The sequence below is a fragment of the Melospiza melodia genome, chromosome 2 (genome assembly GCF_035770615.1).
Source record: "Melospiza melodia melodia isolate bMelMel2 chromosome 2, bMelMel2.pri, whole genome shotgun sequence".
Classification (NCBI taxonomy): Eukaryota; Metazoa; Chordata; class Aves; order Passeriformes; family Passerellidae; genus Melospiza; species Melospiza melodia.
Genome location: NC_086195.1, coordinates 89,516,563 through 89,534,054, shown reverse-complemented (window position 1 = coordinate 89,534,054; position 17,492 = coordinate 89,516,563). Strand labels below are relative to the sequence as shown.

The window sequence follows — 17,492 nt, the reverse complement described above, 5'->3', positions numbered from 1 at the left end:
ATTTATGCAAAAGCTCCCTGATTTCAGCAGAACCATTCAAACACACAGCTACATCCACAGCAAGCACTCACAGAACCAGGGCAGTGACCAAACACAATGTCATTCCCATTACTCTGCTGTTCTCCCAGCACAAAAACCTTTTTGGTCTTCTACAACGTTACCTCATACCTTGTCTGTCTTTTTTTCTTGTTTCTCCAATATGGCCATGTTTTCTTTCAGAACTTTCACAATCTCAGCAGGATTTTTGTGCGATTTACTAAACAAAGGCATGGTCTTCCTCCACCTGGCTTTCTTCCTTCAGGATAGAAGAGGACTGCCTTAAATCAAACAACAAGCAAAAACAGCTTTTAAGGCTTATACAAAAACACAAAAAAACACACATAGACACTATGAACAAGAAAAGGTTGCACCTCAGGCACTACACTTTGCTTCAGCCTCCCAGTGGAGCAGTGAAAGTTCTCATGTGTAGTTCTTGCAAGTTCATTGAGGATTCACACAAGCCAGCATTAGAACATGAAAAGCAACTACTCAGCACCTGCACAGGAGCTGGATGCTTCCTGCAGGGAGCTCTGACCTACAGGTCAGCACTCCAGCAAGTCCATGCCCATGCCCAATGTGTTTTGGACACTGCACATCCAGCAGGCTACACTGGATTTCACATATGGGTTTCTGTCAGACTTCACCAGCTCCATCACAGGGCAGAAAACCAACTGTGGGTGACAGCACACCAAAAGCACCCTTTGTTTAAAGCATTGCAAAATGGAGTCCCAGCTTCTCTGCCATCTCTCCTTCTTCTTCCATTGCTTTGCTTTGTCAGCCTAGGGGATCTTGAGAGGAAATTATTTAAGCTATCCCCTAAGTTTGACAGACTTAAAGAATCTGTGGGTCAGATCTCACTTGTGTAGAACATTGCCTGAGTTAAATAAAGAAGAGAGGATCAGCCCCAAATATAAACACAAACATATTCATTACATTCAAATGACAGACTGAGCATTTTAATGAAAATGGATTGTTTGTTTAATTTGAAATGTTCTTCTTCTGTATGGTTAGAAAGGCAAATACTACATCACTGTATTTATACATGAAAGAAACCAAATAGCTCAGTTTCTGCTTAGGCTGTGAATTCTTATGGGTTTTGCTGAGGGTCCAATACAAAGATCTATTGAAGTCAATGACTGACTACAGATGGGAATATGTTCTGGTTAGAAGCTCAGCACTGTTCTGGACTGCATTCCAGTTTGTACAATAAAAAAGAGGTAAAAGGGGAAAAAAAAAAAAAGAACAAAAAGAAAAAAATTATCTCAAACTTTCATCTCCTTCCACAACACAATAAAATCACAATTCCTCCACACACACATTTGTAAAATTAGTTGTGAAAACATAAATACACACACAAACTACTTCAATCCCATTATTCACCAAGATTTGCTGTTGAAAAAAAGCTTTATATGAGAGGTTTCAAACAAGAGAACTACAGAAACACAATACGCACAGTTTTTAAAAAAACCCAGTGGTCCCAAAGAACAAACTTCTCTCATGCTTCATTGTTACTATGGGCATAGTACAGAATCCATCAGGAAATATGATCCCATTTGAGCCATACATCCATGTGTTACTAATCCCCAAATAACCTATGGAATTAATACTCAGATTGGGTATTCTATTGCAATTATAAATAGTAACCATATAGAACAGCCAAGTACGAAATGAATTCAAACTTTAAAAGCAAAATCTATACAGACTTTGTCCTAATATCTTATTAAAATAATTTCTAAACACTTCTGCAGAGTATCTTTACAAGAAGAGTTTCCATGACACACAGGAAATATTTTTGAATGTCTTATTTAAACCAAAAGCTCGTTTACAGTGTCCAAAATAGGTGAGTTTGTATATAGCTTCTCATTTGTTGCTAGGTCAGTTTTACAGGGATATTTTCACATTCAGTGCCTGAAACCTCTCGACTTTTGAGTTCCCATTTTCAAGCTCCTCACGGTCCTGCTCAAACTCATTTTTATTTCTCCAGCTTTGGCTACATGACCTTCACTGCTCAGCAGAGCTCCCAGCTGCAGAGTCCTGCTCCCATGCAGCTCAGAGGTGCAGGTTTTGGCAGCACCAGTCACCAGAGCAGAGTCTCAGCCTGACAAGGTGCAAGGCTGAAGCCTGGGTGCACTAACAAGTCACCCTTTGGGGCACACACAAGCACTGACACAGACTGTGATGACAGAATTACACAATAAAGTTGTTTAGGTGCTGCTAGCAAGCGCCAAGCACTCTGTAATCCCAAATGTGGTGCAAATAGAAGATTAATAATTCACAATACACTTTGAGAAGGACCTTATTCTGCATGTTTTTATTATCCTGAAAGCATGGCATGAGCATGTGATGATGCAAGAGACACAGAGTCTGAAATCAGGAGCTTAACAGGCAAGTTGCATTTCAGAAAAGAATTCTTTTCATCCAGGGTGGGGTAGGTATATTCAGATTGCTAAAGTCATCCCTTCATCTTTTCCTCTCAGAAGTCTTCACACAAAGGAAAGAAAAGGGGGAGATAACTTGATTTTTTAAATTAAGAGCTTATGAGCTAAAGGTTCTGAGATTTTTAAAAACTGAAGTTCACATTTCTAACAGAAATGCTAACAATAAACTATTTTTTCCTCTCAAAAGTAACTTACATGGCTGTCTAGAGTAATGTGTCTGCATTTCAAATAATCACTAATTTTACCATAGAACCCGCACTTTTCCACTGCACAGTTCCAGTATCACCAGCAAGTCACCAGAGCACTGCTCAGTGATAAAACACCATTTTTTCCCGCTACATTCCCTACCAGCAGCTTAATCACAACAGCAAAAACATCAATAATAGGGCAGAAAGGGACTCAAGAAACTGTTTAATTCATTGTTCTGTTGAACAGAGTCAAGTCTCTGCATTACTTCATTAGATTACCAAGTTTTAGATACAAAGCAAAGAAGGAAGAGCCACAGATGTGCATGAAAAAACATTTTTGGATTCATCCCTTTTCAGGATACAGTTTTTAACCAGGCAAAAGATGATCATCACTTCAGAAAATGCATCCTGGCAGCTGCAGAACCTTTTGGTTGCCCATGCAGGAATCTTCTAGGGGGACACAGCTGTCTTCTAGCTGCTCACAACTACAGGCAGAAGCACATGGGGGTAAAGTCACTCTGCTGACATTTGGGAGTTGTATTCCTTAGTCTTATGGCTGGCCATCCAATAAGGCAAGTGGCAAAAGGAGGACTCCTCTCCTCCAGCTTTGCTCACCATGACTGGAGTTTCCAGAATCAAAGAAAGCACAAGCTCTTATTAAAGAATCTTTTATCACAGCTGGGCATTCCTGTCCTGTCCTCCTCTTTGTACCAGCCCTCTGCTCTCTAAGCTTTTTCTTGGAAGGTTTTCTGTTCAGTGGAGGCACTAGTTTGGTTTAGAGGCCCTATTAGTTACATCGCTTATTTTCAGTATGATTTTTGGAACTTGTTTTTTTCCAGGCACCTAGTCCTCTGTCAAGGTTGCTTGAAATTTCACAGTAAGTTCAAAAGTTACCATGAGAAAAGAATTGGGATGAGAAGTGGACAGTGTGACCACATAAGCCCCATTCTCTCAAGAAATCAGTCTAAAAATAACTTAAAAACTAAGATGAATGACAACTGAAAAAAATGCAGCACAGGCTCACCAAAGGTAGCTCATACAATAATGCCTTATAAACATATTTTTAACAGAGAAAACAGAGTAGAATCCATGTATCTAATGTGGAAATGCACCAATTTGAGTACAGTACCAAAAAATTAGTTGAAGAAGAAAATTATTGTGTCATTTGACTGAGAAGGCAAGAGCAATCTGTGGATGGGATCATATTTAGAGAGGCACAGGAATTAAGAACCTATCAAAAAATTGTGGTTACTGAAATTAGAAAGATATTATCAACACATTACAGGACTGGAATATCATTACCTGGGAAACTGGATGGAGTCAAGAACAAAGGTAATACAAATGGGATAAAAGTTAAGAGTAGAAGGTATCAGATAATGCTGAATGGTAGATGAGACACAGTTTGTAGATGTTCCAGATCCTCAGAAACATTCAAGATCAGATTGGACAGGACTCTGAGCAACCTGATCTAGTTGAAGACATCCATGATAGAGGGAATTGGACTAGATGACCTTTAAAGGTTCCTTCCAACCGAAATCATTTCAAGAATATCTGCTTCAAGCTGAGGACTTGCCATGAGAAATGATGAAAGCAAGCAGCTGGTGACATATACAAACACACAAGTACTTTACAGATGTGAGAAAGACAGATGCAAATTTGTGATGAATCACAAAAATAATGGTCAGTTGAAATCCAAGGGTATCTATGCCTTTATACACAGTGTTGATAGACCTTCAACCAGAACACTGTACACCCAGAGTCAAGTAGAATCAACAGAGGTTAGAGTGGGTGGAGAAAATCACACTGGATGGGCAGAAAAATGGGAAGACCAGCGTGTCTTGGAGGCTAAAGGTGCTCACCTTCGTAAGTTTAGAATAAAAATACAGAAAAGCTGAAAAAGTTATTTCAGCTTAAATAACAATAACACTTTATTTATGCAGAAGCAAATGGCTAAAAACTGCTGATGTACAAACTTCAGCTGGAAATGTAAAGGTTTCCACCCATTGGAGCTTTGAGGTTTTGAAATGACCTAATCTACCAGGCACACTACAGAGCATCTGTTCATAAATTTTTGACAGGGCTGTCTGGCAGCAAGGGACAGGACTGAATGAACCCCTTTCTTTCCCACTTTCTAGGAAAACTTTTCCATCTAATGGTTATTCAACATATGTTTTCATAACATCAAAAATGGATTGTGGACACTCCTGAATTCATAATGGAGAACCAGCCAACTTGTGAAACATTTAGTTTTGATGATGTTATTTCAATGGTGCTCTTGAGAGGAGCTTATGAGACCAAGGAAAGAAACAGCTGTATCCTACCAGACCAACTCTCCTGGTCTCAGAGATTGCCTCTCCCAGCCATGAGGAAAATGCCTTGGCAGTGCTGTAGGAGGAAATGAAGTTTCCTAAGCCTGCTGTTTCCATCAGTGTGAACATGACATTTCAGACACCAGAGTTGGAGCCAGCCCAGCACATTTTAGAAACTCTACTTTTACAAAAGTACTTCATGGAATACCATTCCATCTATGTTTGGGAGAAAAAAATGGCACTGATTTTATGTTAGATAAGCCATAGAAACACCAAAAGGAAACAATAATTAACCACTTTCTAAATGTCAGCCTGTTTCTATTCAAGTCAGGAAAAAAAAAACCACACAGACCAAAGCAATGAATTGAATCTAGAGCTGGATGTGGTTTACAAGACATGACTTTTAGGGTATTCAGTAGCTTGTCAAAGTTAACATCCCTTCACATTGAGGCCATACAGTCTCTCACAGGTCTCCAACTCCACACACATTCAACAAAGATGGAAAACACAATTTCAAAAAACCTATCTACCTACTTTTATTCTGTCTCCTCTGCAAAGGGAGAAGCTGAAACACAGAGAGATGACAAGACTTACCCAAGGCCACAAACAAAAAAATCAGTGGCTGTGTCAGGAATGCAACCTAGATCATGTGACAACAAAGCCGACACTTTATCAGGCTTCAAAATCTCTCTTCTGCCAGTTTATCTGCTCATAAAGAGAATGTACTAAAAAAAATTTCAGCACAGCTATAAAGTACAGAAAGAGATCTAGGTCTGATTGTAGGCACTCTCCACAATTTCTCTGCTTTTAAGTCAAATACTTCCTCAAAATATCATAGTGCAACTGAACTTGGAAGCACAATGAAAGAAAAATGCACACAGCAACACCACTCTGCTCAGCAGCCCATCCCACTATGAAGTGACTCAGTGAAGCAGCTCAGTAGCAAAGGCTTCTTCCTGCCCACAACAGCAAGAATGGAAGAGAGCACGTGAGCCCATCCATGCACTCTTTGCAGACACTCCTCTGGACAAAATATTTGGTCTCCAAAAATAAATGAGAAAAAAAATTTTCCTTCCCATGGAGTATCAGACATTGTCTTGCCTTGGCTCCCAACCTTCATCAAGTTATTGATCAGAATCAAAACACTTCAATAACTCATATCGTGTGAGAGTTTGCGGAACAGAAAAAAAGACCTTCATTTCCCAGTCACTGCAGTGTGCCCATGACCCACATAGAACACTTTCTTCATCATTTTGTCTAATTCAGTCTCCACATAATGGAAGAGGTCCTCATTTCTCCCTCCTGCCACATTTGGGAAAGCTGTTGCAATAACAGAGCAATGTCCTCAGACCAGGAGATGGAAGCCCCCATGTGTGGTGAGCACCCAGAGAAGCCCAGTGCAGTCTCCTCACACAACCCATGTTTTACTTGATATGCAGAAGGAATCTAGGCTATGGAACAAGCAACTACTCTGCAAATTCTCCTTATGAGTTGCAGATTTTGGAAGGTACACTGCAAATGAGACAAAAGATTACCAGAAGATGGGACAGTTTTGTGGTTAGGGTGAATGAATGCCATCCATCTCTGCTTGGCAACTTGATTTTTCCAAAAACTCCAGAATTTACTCATCATAAGCTTTGATGTTGCCTACTTGTTGCATTACCTGAAATAAAGAGGGATATTAGCTGAAACTTCACCTGAACACACAAAACATCACAGTAATGCCTACCATCACCACACATGTCATTTTTTTAGCAGATGGTAAGCATCCTGAAGATCAGACAGGGAAAAGAAGTAGGCCGCTCTGCCCTTAATCTGGTCACCTCTACAGAATGAGAATAATAATATCACACCATTGTTCAATTCTGTTATGAAACTGAAGGCACTTACGGTGATGCTCCCCTCAAGTGCTATGATGTAGCTCTAAGGAAGCACTTAAAAAAATTATTAACTCTTTTTATCTGAGTGCTTGAATGCCACTTAAGTAAAAAACAATTTTAAAAACCCCTATATATACAGTCTTTCAGCAAACACAGTGGATAAAATGAAACACCAAAAAGCAGTCTGGTCACTGAGGCACTCTATTTTGATAGATGCTTTGTTCTGTGATGGTGACACCCTGCCCCACATGTATTCACATCCCTACAGCCTCTGTGGGAGCCATTCAGCTGTTGCAGGGCCACATGGAGAGCCAGATCAGTGAAGTGACCCAGGTTAACAAGAAATAGCCTGCTGGGGAAAAAAACAAGGTTACAGGTTTCCAGTCCAGTTCTGCCCAGACAGAGTCTAGGGCTGTACCAGCACAAGAGGGAAAGAAGGGAATGGGAAGAGGGTAAGGCTGCTGGAGCATATGCTACAGCTCAGATGTTCACCAACCATACCCAGAATGGGGCAGTGATGATCATAAAGGGGGTATAAATGTGTGGCAATGCAAACAAAATACTAATCATAGAATAGTTTGTGTTGGAAGGAACCATAAAGATCATCTGGCTCCAAGCGCCCTGCCATGGGCAGGGACACCTTCCACTAGACCAGGCTGCACAGAGCCCCATCAAGTCTGGCCTTGAACATTTCCAGGGATGGGGCATTCACAACTTCTCTGAGAAACCTGTGCCAGTCTCATTACCCTCACCATAAAAGATTCCTTTTTAATACCTAATCTAAATCTACCATGAGTAGGGTACAGAGAACAGAATTGAAGTTAAGGACATTTTGCTACCTTGTGTCCTTCTATTGGAAGTCCTGTGTTTTCACATCCACTATTATTATTATTATTATTATTATTATTATTATTATTATTATTATTATTATTATTATTATTATTCATTTATTACAAAACAGCATTTGCACACTGCAATGCCAGGTAACATTCAGATTCTCACCCATGCAGAACTGGCATCCTGTGGCACCATACTCACACCACCATCATTTATGTGTATCACAGGATCACATAGGCTCTCCCAGTCATGCTAATGAACTAGCTAGAAGTGGTAGGTTATTACTTCACATTCAATAAAACTAGAAATATACAAGAGGTTTTAGAAATATACAGAGGTTTTACAGCCACCAAATTTGCAGGATTGATGAGTCAAGAATATTTGGAATCCCAATTTGCATTTGCTACCACAGAGACCTTTAAAACCTAAAGGATTAAGAATTCAGTTCCATGCCTAACTGTAGTCCATAGCAAAACTCCCACAAAGTCAGTCATGCAGAAAGAGCTCTCTTAACAAACGCCTCTGAAGTACACACAATTCTAACAGAAGAGCCCTTAACAGCTTTTCATTTACTTAAGTAAAAGGAAAACCAAGTTAAATATCCATTTCTAGTAGGAATAGTATCTGTAGAAATAATGGAAGCTGGTAACATAATTTAAATAACACAGGCAGCAGCCAAGAGGGAATACGACTTCCTCTAAATTCATTAGTGAGGAAGATGGATACTATTTTTGTATTTGGTCCAATATTACTAAACTTACCTCTCTACACAGCATTCACTTGATCAAGTTCGTAGCAAGTCCGCTGTGTTACTTTCAATAGCTTCAATAGTAATGGATTAAAATAATTTTCTATAGCAGTAATTTCACTTCACTCATAATATTAGTTCAAGAAAGAGCCTTTGCTTTTAAGAAAGACCCCAACTTCCCTTAAGCTCCATTAAAGTTCTGCCTGATAAAGACTTCAAGCATGGCCCGTGGCACAGAATCAGCATTTCCAGCGGACAGGACCTGTGGGCTGCAAACGAGGAGGAGCTGGGACATTCACACGGGCTGTTCCTCGTGGCAGCTCTCACGGGCGCTCATCTTCCCTCCATCTCCCTCCTTGCCCTGCCTTATGCAAGTGGCCACGCTCTCATTCCTCTGCATCTCAGGAGCCAGCCCGCAGCTGCAGGCAGCCCGCGGAGAGGAGCGAGAGAAGTGATATATTGCAGATATTTTATTTTTGGAAACCACACTGTAAATAAAGCCATTTCCAGAGATATTCCATGGACACGGAGTGCTTGGTCGCAGAGCCAGCGCCTTATGTAACAGGAGGAGCATTGTTTAGGGTTGCCTGCGTTAAAGAGCCACTCCTGGTAACACAGTTTACAAAGCTATAAAAAGCTACCAGCCTAACTATCGAGAGCGAGCAGGCAAGCGGTTTGTTACCAAAAGGCTGGGAAAAAGGAAAGTTTCGTTAAATCCCTCAACTTTCCGCGGCTCGGAGGCCATCAGCCCGGCTGGCACTTACCGGGGTGGGAAGCTGGGGGCTCCTAGCGCAGCCCCATGGCCAGGTGCTGAGGACAGCTCTGCCGCCTCCCGTCCGCGCCGCCGGCAGCGCCCTCAGCGAGCTCCCATTAATCCCGCTCGGCTCCCGCGCCGGTCGCCCGCAAGCGGCAGAGCCCGGGGATCCCTCGGTTCGGCCTCCCGCTCCTCTCCCGCCGGGCGCCGTCAGCCTCTGGAAAAGCGTGAGCAGAAAGGATCTCTTGGACATGCACAGGCGCTCACAAGCAGCTGTAAATTTCCACTCCCCGCTGCCTGCGGCTGCACTCCCGGCTCCTCGCTGTTCCTGCTCCGACGAGCTCTGTGCCTGGGTGTGCGTTTTCCCCCACTGCCCTCCCCGCTTCCCACTCCCTCGCTCGTCTTGCTCACAGGCTCACACACACACGCACACACACACCCCAAACTCCACGTCAGAGGAACGCGTGGAAAAGCAAGGGATGAAGCGATCACTCCGCCGAGAGATTTCCCCAGGGTTAAGGGAGGACATGCGACAATTTCGCATCACTTCTGTAAGTTTCCATTCCTGCCCAAAGTCTGCCGGTGCAGGGGGAGGCATCGCTGACGGCTCCTCGCACCATCACGTGGCGTAGGCTGCTGGAATTAAATTATTCACCTTGCCGTCCTGCTAGGAATGCAAATAAGGGAGCCCAACAGCGGGTTGTTGTTGTTACAAGATAATAAAAAAAATCAACATGCTCACGCACCACATCTTTCGGCAAAGTCTTGTCCAGAAAAGCTGCAGATAAGCTGCTTCCTGCCTGACTATATATTATTACACAAAGATCCAAATACTTTTCCACAACAATACTTGAGGGGATAAAAACACCCACCCATCTGCAGTATACTCTGAGCAAAATTTAAATCCTGATGAAGAAAAACATTAACCTAAGTATTTTTTCAAAGGCTAATGTGATGGGGAAAAAAATCATAAAGTATTCTGAAACAAGCACTACCAGCTATTATCAAGTGTACGAATACAGCAAAATGTAATTAAAGGAATTTTTAGTGCTTCATTTTTCTCTCTCGGCAACAATTGTTTGGCAAGCACCAGACATTCCCAAAGGGAATGGCAAGTGCTGTCCCCTCTGCCCCCAGCTGCTAAGAGCAGGGGAAGAAGGATGCTTTACTACAGGCACTTCAAGGTGGGATTTAAAATGTATCTTCATCTGGATCTTGGCCGAGTCCCAGCTGGGATGTGTGCCCAGCATGTCTTTCTGCCAAGCTCTCCAGCTTGGGGGGAAAACTTTACCTCCCATCACTTCTTCCTCAGGGCATAGCCTAGCCAAAGTCCTACATTATTAAAAATCATTTGCTATGCTACATTTGCTTGGGGAGCTGATCTCAGAGTTAGCAGCACTATAGTTGCATCAGATCTTGATTTAAGGCTCACCTGCAGTAGCTATTCACAGCTCTACATTACAGGCAGCCAAAAGTGCATGAGAAACCTCAATTCTGAGGAATACAGATGAAACAGACACCTTTTAAAGGGCTATAAACCTTTGCTTGCAATGCCAGCTCCGAATGAAGCACACAGGAGTATCCCAAATCCTCACTTTGAAGAGCCACTCACCTGTCCCTCCTGGGCTCAGGGAGGCAGGAGCCACCCCTGCTCCCTTAACCTCCTGCATTTGCTGCTGCCTGTGCACAGGAGGCACCAAGCCAACCTTAGATCAGCACATTTGTACTCTCAACTTATCAGTAAAGCACGTCACCACCTCTGCTCACACTTTACCTAACAGATCATCAAGATACTGCATTCCTGTGTTTTTGGACTGCCCTGAACAGCACTGGGAACAGGCATTAATTAGTGCTGCTCCCACTGCACCAGAAAGCACTGCAACAAGTGACACCAAGTGGCAATTTCTGCTCCAAACCCCTTGTGAAATATTCTTCCAGCACCAACTTAAAGGCTTCACATTAGCCACCACTGAGCAGGTTTCCTCTCCAGGCCAGCCCCACAGAGAGCTCAGCAAGGGACACTGCGGATGCCAAGCTCTGAACAGGATGAGCCACCCACGAAGCTCAGGAGGCACATGAACAACCTGAGGAGATGTGTCGTGGCATGAAGGACCTGGAGAGAAAAGCTGGCACTGGGCACCTTTACAGCACCAGCTGGGTGGGGAAGGGAAGGGGAGCTGGGCCTTGTGGGACCTCACACCCACTCTGACATTGGACCTTTATTTTTCATCAGATACCTCAGCCTTTGGATAAACAGTGAAAAATGATAAACTCTCTACCCTTGGGCTGCTGCTGACAGCACTGACTTTTCCTAAGGCAACACAACAATCCAAGTGCATCACTGCTTCCCCTGTGTGTTTTTAAGAGAAAAACTTTTTTCCTCTACCTGTCCCAAGAAAAATTTTATCTTTTCTATTGTAAATCCACCATCCCTTCAACAGGTAGAACCCCAACTTTTTGCTGTACTGTGGAGTTCAACAGTGGTAGGTATTACCCTGAAATCAAACCATCACAAAAAAAGATTGAAACATCACAACAAATGTGTTTTAGCTGCACGTAAGGAGCCCCAGTGGGGATAATTTGTGTATCACTGCACTCCATAAAATATTCACAGACCATTCTGAGTATCCCAGCTTTCTGGAAGTATAAGAAATTCATCTACAAAGTAACTATCCTTTGTTTCAGACTAAATATGCCTGTTTTCCTGATTCAGAACATTAAATTGAATTTGCACTCAATTACAGTTCAACTTTTCCCATCTTCTACCTGAAAATCTTTTAGGGCTTTAATAGGAGCCCTCTTGAGAGCTGGAGAGCAAGAAACCCACCCACCTCCATCCCTGCATTGCAGCAGAAGAAACTGCACAAAACAAGGTAGCTAAAGGGGCAGGGGAAAAAAAGATTCTCTGCTATTCCAAAACTCTGTTTCATCTTAAGTAGAGTTAATTCTCAGATGACAGGAAAAGGCCTTGAACCATTCAATAGGAATTAAGCTATAATTACTTGGTGCTCTTATCTGTTTGTTGGGATTTTTTGTTGCCAAGAGGTTATTAAATATTTCCAAAATATGTTTTCTTCAATTCTTAATTTGTAGCCATCTAAAATCTAGAATGATGTAATTATAAAGAGACAAAAAATCTTTACAGTCCTGAAGTACATGGGGAAAAAAAATCTCTGCACTGCTAAAATACTCCAGCTTCCACATATTTAAATTTCATTATATTTGTTTCCTTTAAAGAGGGCACAGTCTTCAGGCTAAGGCATGGCTAAAGTACTTTTGAGAAATGTTTGTCCTTGCTTTCATAACTTAAAATCATTCCATCTAATAAAGACCAAAGGAAGAAAACCCCAGTTGATTTTTCCTGCCCTAACCATTTCTTTTCTAATGTGGAAAAGAGAAATTAGGGAACTTCAACAGTGAGTGAAATTGCAATAAATTGCAGCAGCAGATGATAAACACACGGCATATATATATAAATTCTGCTTATTTAATCATCCATTTCCAGTCTGCCTACCTCCTCTGAGATTACTTCCAGCATTCCAAAGCCCTAAGCAGCCTCTAATAACAATAACAACAACAACATCCTTCCTTCCCCCCAAGTTGCTCAGTGCCCCAGGCCATCAAAATTCAGCTCTCCACAGCAACAGGTTTAGTTGTGTAATGCAGAATATCAAGAGGAGAAGCTTTAGCATACTAAAAAGATTCCCCCACCCTCCAAAACCTGGAAACTAAAGAATATCCCCCACAGGATTTCGTGCTATTCTTACAAAGCCCAAGATATCAACATTTTGATAGTTGGGCAGTTTATTGGGGTGGAGGGGAACTAAAAACAAGTAACTTATATAATCTACATCGTAAAGCTGTTACACTTTAACTCAAAGCATTTAGCATTACGGCACAGCAATATAAAAAGTGCCCAACAACACTTCTAAAACCTCATAAAATAAGATGCTTTACAGTAACTTCATACTTCTGTGTTTTTCTGTGAGTCCACAGATACTCAGTTTCTTCAGATCCCTGCAAGAGCACTGTGGCCACTTCAGATTAATGCAAATAAATTCTTCTTCATGCAGTAGATCCCAAATACAGACATCCAACACACACTTTCTCTCTGTGTAATCTTGGAGGGACACAAGCTTGGAACTGAGCCTGTATACCAGTCCCCACAAAACAGCTACCAGCACCAAAAGGCAGATTAACATTTGGCTGCTCATCCAAATACAAAATAAGGCCAAAAAAAAGGGGGTACAGTCTACGGAGGGGCAGGTGGTTTTCCCTACAGCCATGTAAAAAGCAGCAAGGCTTCTGGCTTCTCCTGGGACTAGAAAATTTATATTCCTTCAGTGAAGTGCGGGAAACAGAGAGCAGCAAGATGCAGTGGCTGACCTGTAGCTGCATTTTAGCTGGCGTGAGTGGAAGCATTTAAATGGATGGTTTATATAAGCTACTCCTAAAAATGCAGACATGTCTTCCACGATTATGTTCCCCTCCTCTTCCTCCTAGCTCCCTCTAGCGCTTTTAAGGACATACGGCCTTTTCCCTCCTGATTTATTTAATGCAAATACAGTTGCTAAGATGTTGTTTGGTTTAGTTGGGGTTTTGGGGGGTTTTTAAGATCTGCAATAGTTCTTGTAAACTGCTCATGAGATTTTACTGAATGCGTTATTCATATGTACAATCGCTCCAGAAACCAAACACTGACACTGGCCTTTCTACCAGAAACTTTTGTATATTAATACTTTATGTACAGGCCAGTATATTTAAAAGTTTACTCATTTTAAAGGGCATCCAGCTCCATCATTAGAGAAAATCAATTAGAATTAATCCCTTTCCTTGAGCATTCCCTCTCCCAAGTGAATTGTGTCTAAACAGAAGGTTACTACAGCCCAACAGCTGAAAAGTATAACATATTAAAATTTTATGTCTGCCCTAAAGTCACTTATAAAATGTTAATTGTGCACCTTATCTACTGTGTCCCAACATAAACCACAAATAAGAACCATACCTGCACTCCCACTTTTATGAGCAGAGGAACACAGCCTCCTGACCACACCAGGCTTTTTACCTGCAGACTCATGCAAACAGAAACTAGGCCCCCAAAATCAGTGACTGCCTGAAGAGCCAAGCAAGTATTTTTAAATAATTAAAGTTTTCACCTCTCCAAACTGCTTCTATCCCAGTTCTGTACAGTCAATCACCTTAGTGGCCATGTTTGTGTGTTTGTTTCTTTAAGGTCCAATTGCAGAATTAAAAATGGGAAGAGGAAAGACCATTTCAAGAGGTGCAACAAAAAGAGCTTTGCTGAAGACCTAAAACCACTCATCACTTGTGTGCCAATCTTGTAGTTTCTATAGCAGCACACAAAAAAACCATTTTTCTTCATGGAATTGAATTTTAAGTGTTTAAAAGCATTTATCTGTGATCTCCCATTTCTGAAACAGTCAAACAATATTAATAGTGTTTGGTCTTCTTGAAATGATTGAATTTAGTTACTGATCTTCACATAACTTCACCAAGCACTTTTCTTAATGTTAGGCAGAACAGGTTAAGACATCTCCTTCCACCAGGCTCACTAACCAAAAATACTATAGATGTTCCCTACAACTTCCTTGCTGGTCAAAGACAACAGAGCTTTAAACTTCCTAAGAGTGCTTGAAGCCAAAAGCTGAAAGTTATTGCATATTGACCTCAGCAATGGTGATACGCTGTGAAAATGTTGGGCAGATCAACTTTGATGCCTATAATTACTTGAAACACAGTGTGTGACTGTTTCTGACAAGCTGGAAGGCAGTTTGGGATTTAAGACTTTTCCTCTGCTGACCACTACTATAGAAGGCTAAAGCATTTTTCATCAGATGCTTTCCAGATGACTTGCAGACAAACAAAATTAAGTTAAATTTAAAACACAAGTTAAATGCTCTTGTGAGGCACTCACTGTAACACCCAATTTAGTATGAGGCAAGTGAGGTGGCACCAAGGGAACACCCAAAGGTGTGCAGTCCAAAATGTTAAAGAAGAAGTTTATACTGTTAAAGAATACTGTTAAAGGAGATAGGAATTGTCATTCTGGATAAAACAAAGCTCCACTAAATCCCATCTCTAAGAGGGGCTGACACCAAGAGCAAAGTAGAAAAAGAAACTTATACCATAGGAAGGACTACTCTACTCTTCCTCTGCATCTGGCAATCAGCACCTTTGAGGTTTCCTGAAGCATCATCCCAAATCACCATGATGGATAGTTACACACCTTTCACTTTTAAGATCCCAAAGGAGCACTATTCCCCATCTAGGGGGACTCTTAAATCACTTCTGCATACTCAGATACAACAGATTGCTCAAGAATGCTTCTGACTGTCAAGACTGAGCTGCCAAGACAGCTCAGAGACTGCTATTTCCTGTGGGTGAGGGACCAAACAGGACAAGCTCCAGCATCAATTTATTGCCTTCCAGTTAGTTCCTTCTTCAGGGCAGCAAAGGCAGGATTTACCTGCAGAACCATTGTATTTTTCAAGTGGCAACCCCAAGACAAGAGAACAAGTATTTCCAGAAAGTGCCATACCGAGGCACGGTGTTATATCCATGAAGAAGATGAGTTCAGGTCTAAGAAGTGTCAGCTCCTATTTATGTCACACTCTGTGATCTTGGAAAAGCCACCTAATCTCCCCACTGGAAGATTTATGCATTCAAAACCATAAGGTGCTTTGACACTGCAGTGATGGAACCCAAACAAACACAGCAGGCAGTACCCAGCTTACTTGTGTCCTTTTCCTGCAGACTGTGTGATGCAGGAACGTCCTGCATCACACAGTCTGCAGTTTGTGTGATGCAGGTCTCCAGAAACCATGCCTACAGACACAACAAACTTCTGAGTCTCTTCTCATACAGGTTAAGAATCCTACTAAAGCAGAACACTCGAAACAAAACCAGAATAATACTAGTTTAAAGGTCTAAACCGGTGCTTTTAGACGAAGAATTACAGTTTTTTCCCAATGTCAAATAATTGAACCCAAGCATTACTATAATTCTTGAAAAACAGCTGTTATACTTAAGCAAGTGTTGCCCTAAATTGACTTGCCTAAAGTCACACAAGAAAATCTCTGGTGCCAACACTGCTCCCCTGGAGAAAGAGAACCCACATCTCTCACATTTTGCTCTTTACCAGTTTTGTCCTGCAACGACATTAGTTTAAGACATCGGAAAAGGATAGGGAGCCTTGAGAACTCATCAAGCTCAAGCTGCACAAGGAGAGATTGTCTTCACAATTACCCCAAAGTCATTCCTCCTGACAATTAAGTTTATTCATCACTTGACAGATTGCAAACATGTTTGCCTTCATGTGATAGATACATGGCCAGTTGATGAAACACAGGGTGCTTGCACTTCTCTGTCCCACAGTAATATTTTACCATCACTTCAATGTTATCTTCCTGTTAGGTGGTGAACAGTTCCTGTCGTCACGAAGCCCCTATCTCAGATTTTAGTAACATATTTTTCTGGTCCTGGGAAGGTGCCTCCAGTGCCTTCCTAAAGACCCCTGTAGTCCATTCTGGCCAAAAGTTGACTATATTGAGCAAATTAACCTGTAGGGTATTCTTTGGAGTCCTCAGTGGGGAAAACCTGTCCATGCACATTCCCACACTACTAAAAAGCCATCTGCTGTTCCCCCCATCCATGTTGCCCAACAACTGACATTACAAATTAATTATTATGTCAGACACATACAATTACAAAGTGTCCAATTAAGGGCTGAGTTCCTCTTGTTTCAATTAATAAACCAGGGTCATGCCTTGAAGTCCTTAAATGGCAGCAGGCATGCTGCAGACTGGCATTTTTTAGCCAAGTCTGTCCTGTCCAACAAAGACCAACAGGAGCAGTGTGTTCATCTTCTGGACAATTTCTGTTTTGGAGGAAGAGCAGCTCTGGCACCTGGGTGTGCTTTGATTCAACTCCATTTCTGTGTAGCCTCAACAGTGGAGATCCCTGACAGGCTCTGGATACCTGGAAGAAAAGCACTCACCGCATGACATAAATGGCAAGCTCCAGATAGGTTGTAACAGGTCAAATATGCTCACAGAAATCTTGGCAAACATCACTCCTTGAGACATCTCCTAATGAAATCTGACAGCTTCAACCTCACACAGATCTATACTCACAGACTTTGTCACACCCTCTGAAAATAGTTTAAGAAATCAGTTTTCTCAGGCTTTCTCACATACCTGTTCCCTTCCCACAGAAGCAATTGATAATTTTCTTCCCTGCGTGTGTTTTGGTAGTGTGCATTTGCAAAATAGCTTTATCT

The 17,492-nt window shown here is 41.8% G+C and overlaps 1 protein-coding gene across 6 annotated transcripts in view; it reads right to left on the bottom strand.

The window, feature by feature from the left end:
• CAB39L (calcium binding protein 39 like) overlaps nucleotides 1-17,492 on the bottom strand; it is a 59,727-nt gene that overhangs the window by 33,979 nt on the left and 8,256 nt on the right. Inside the window, exons 1-3 of one of the 6 annotated variants that reach the window (XM_063149284.1) lie at nucleotides 9,633-9,789; nucleotides 9,204-9,410; nucleotides 169-317 (exon numbers count right to left, since the gene is read on the bottom strand). In XM_063149284.1, coding sequence (XP_063005354.1) covers nucleotides 169-270 — 102 coding nt within the window. In that variant the 5' untranslated portion in view covers nucleotides 271-317; nucleotides 9,204-9,410; nucleotides 9,633-9,789. Of the gene's footprint in view, nucleotides 1-168; nucleotides 318-6,509; nucleotides 6,638-8,452; nucleotides 8,867-9,203; nucleotides 9,562-9,632; nucleotides 9,790-17,492 lie in introns of those variants that run through there. The other 5 variants (XM_063149286.1, XM_063149283.1, XM_063149288.1 and 2 more) reach the window with 5 other exon arrangements.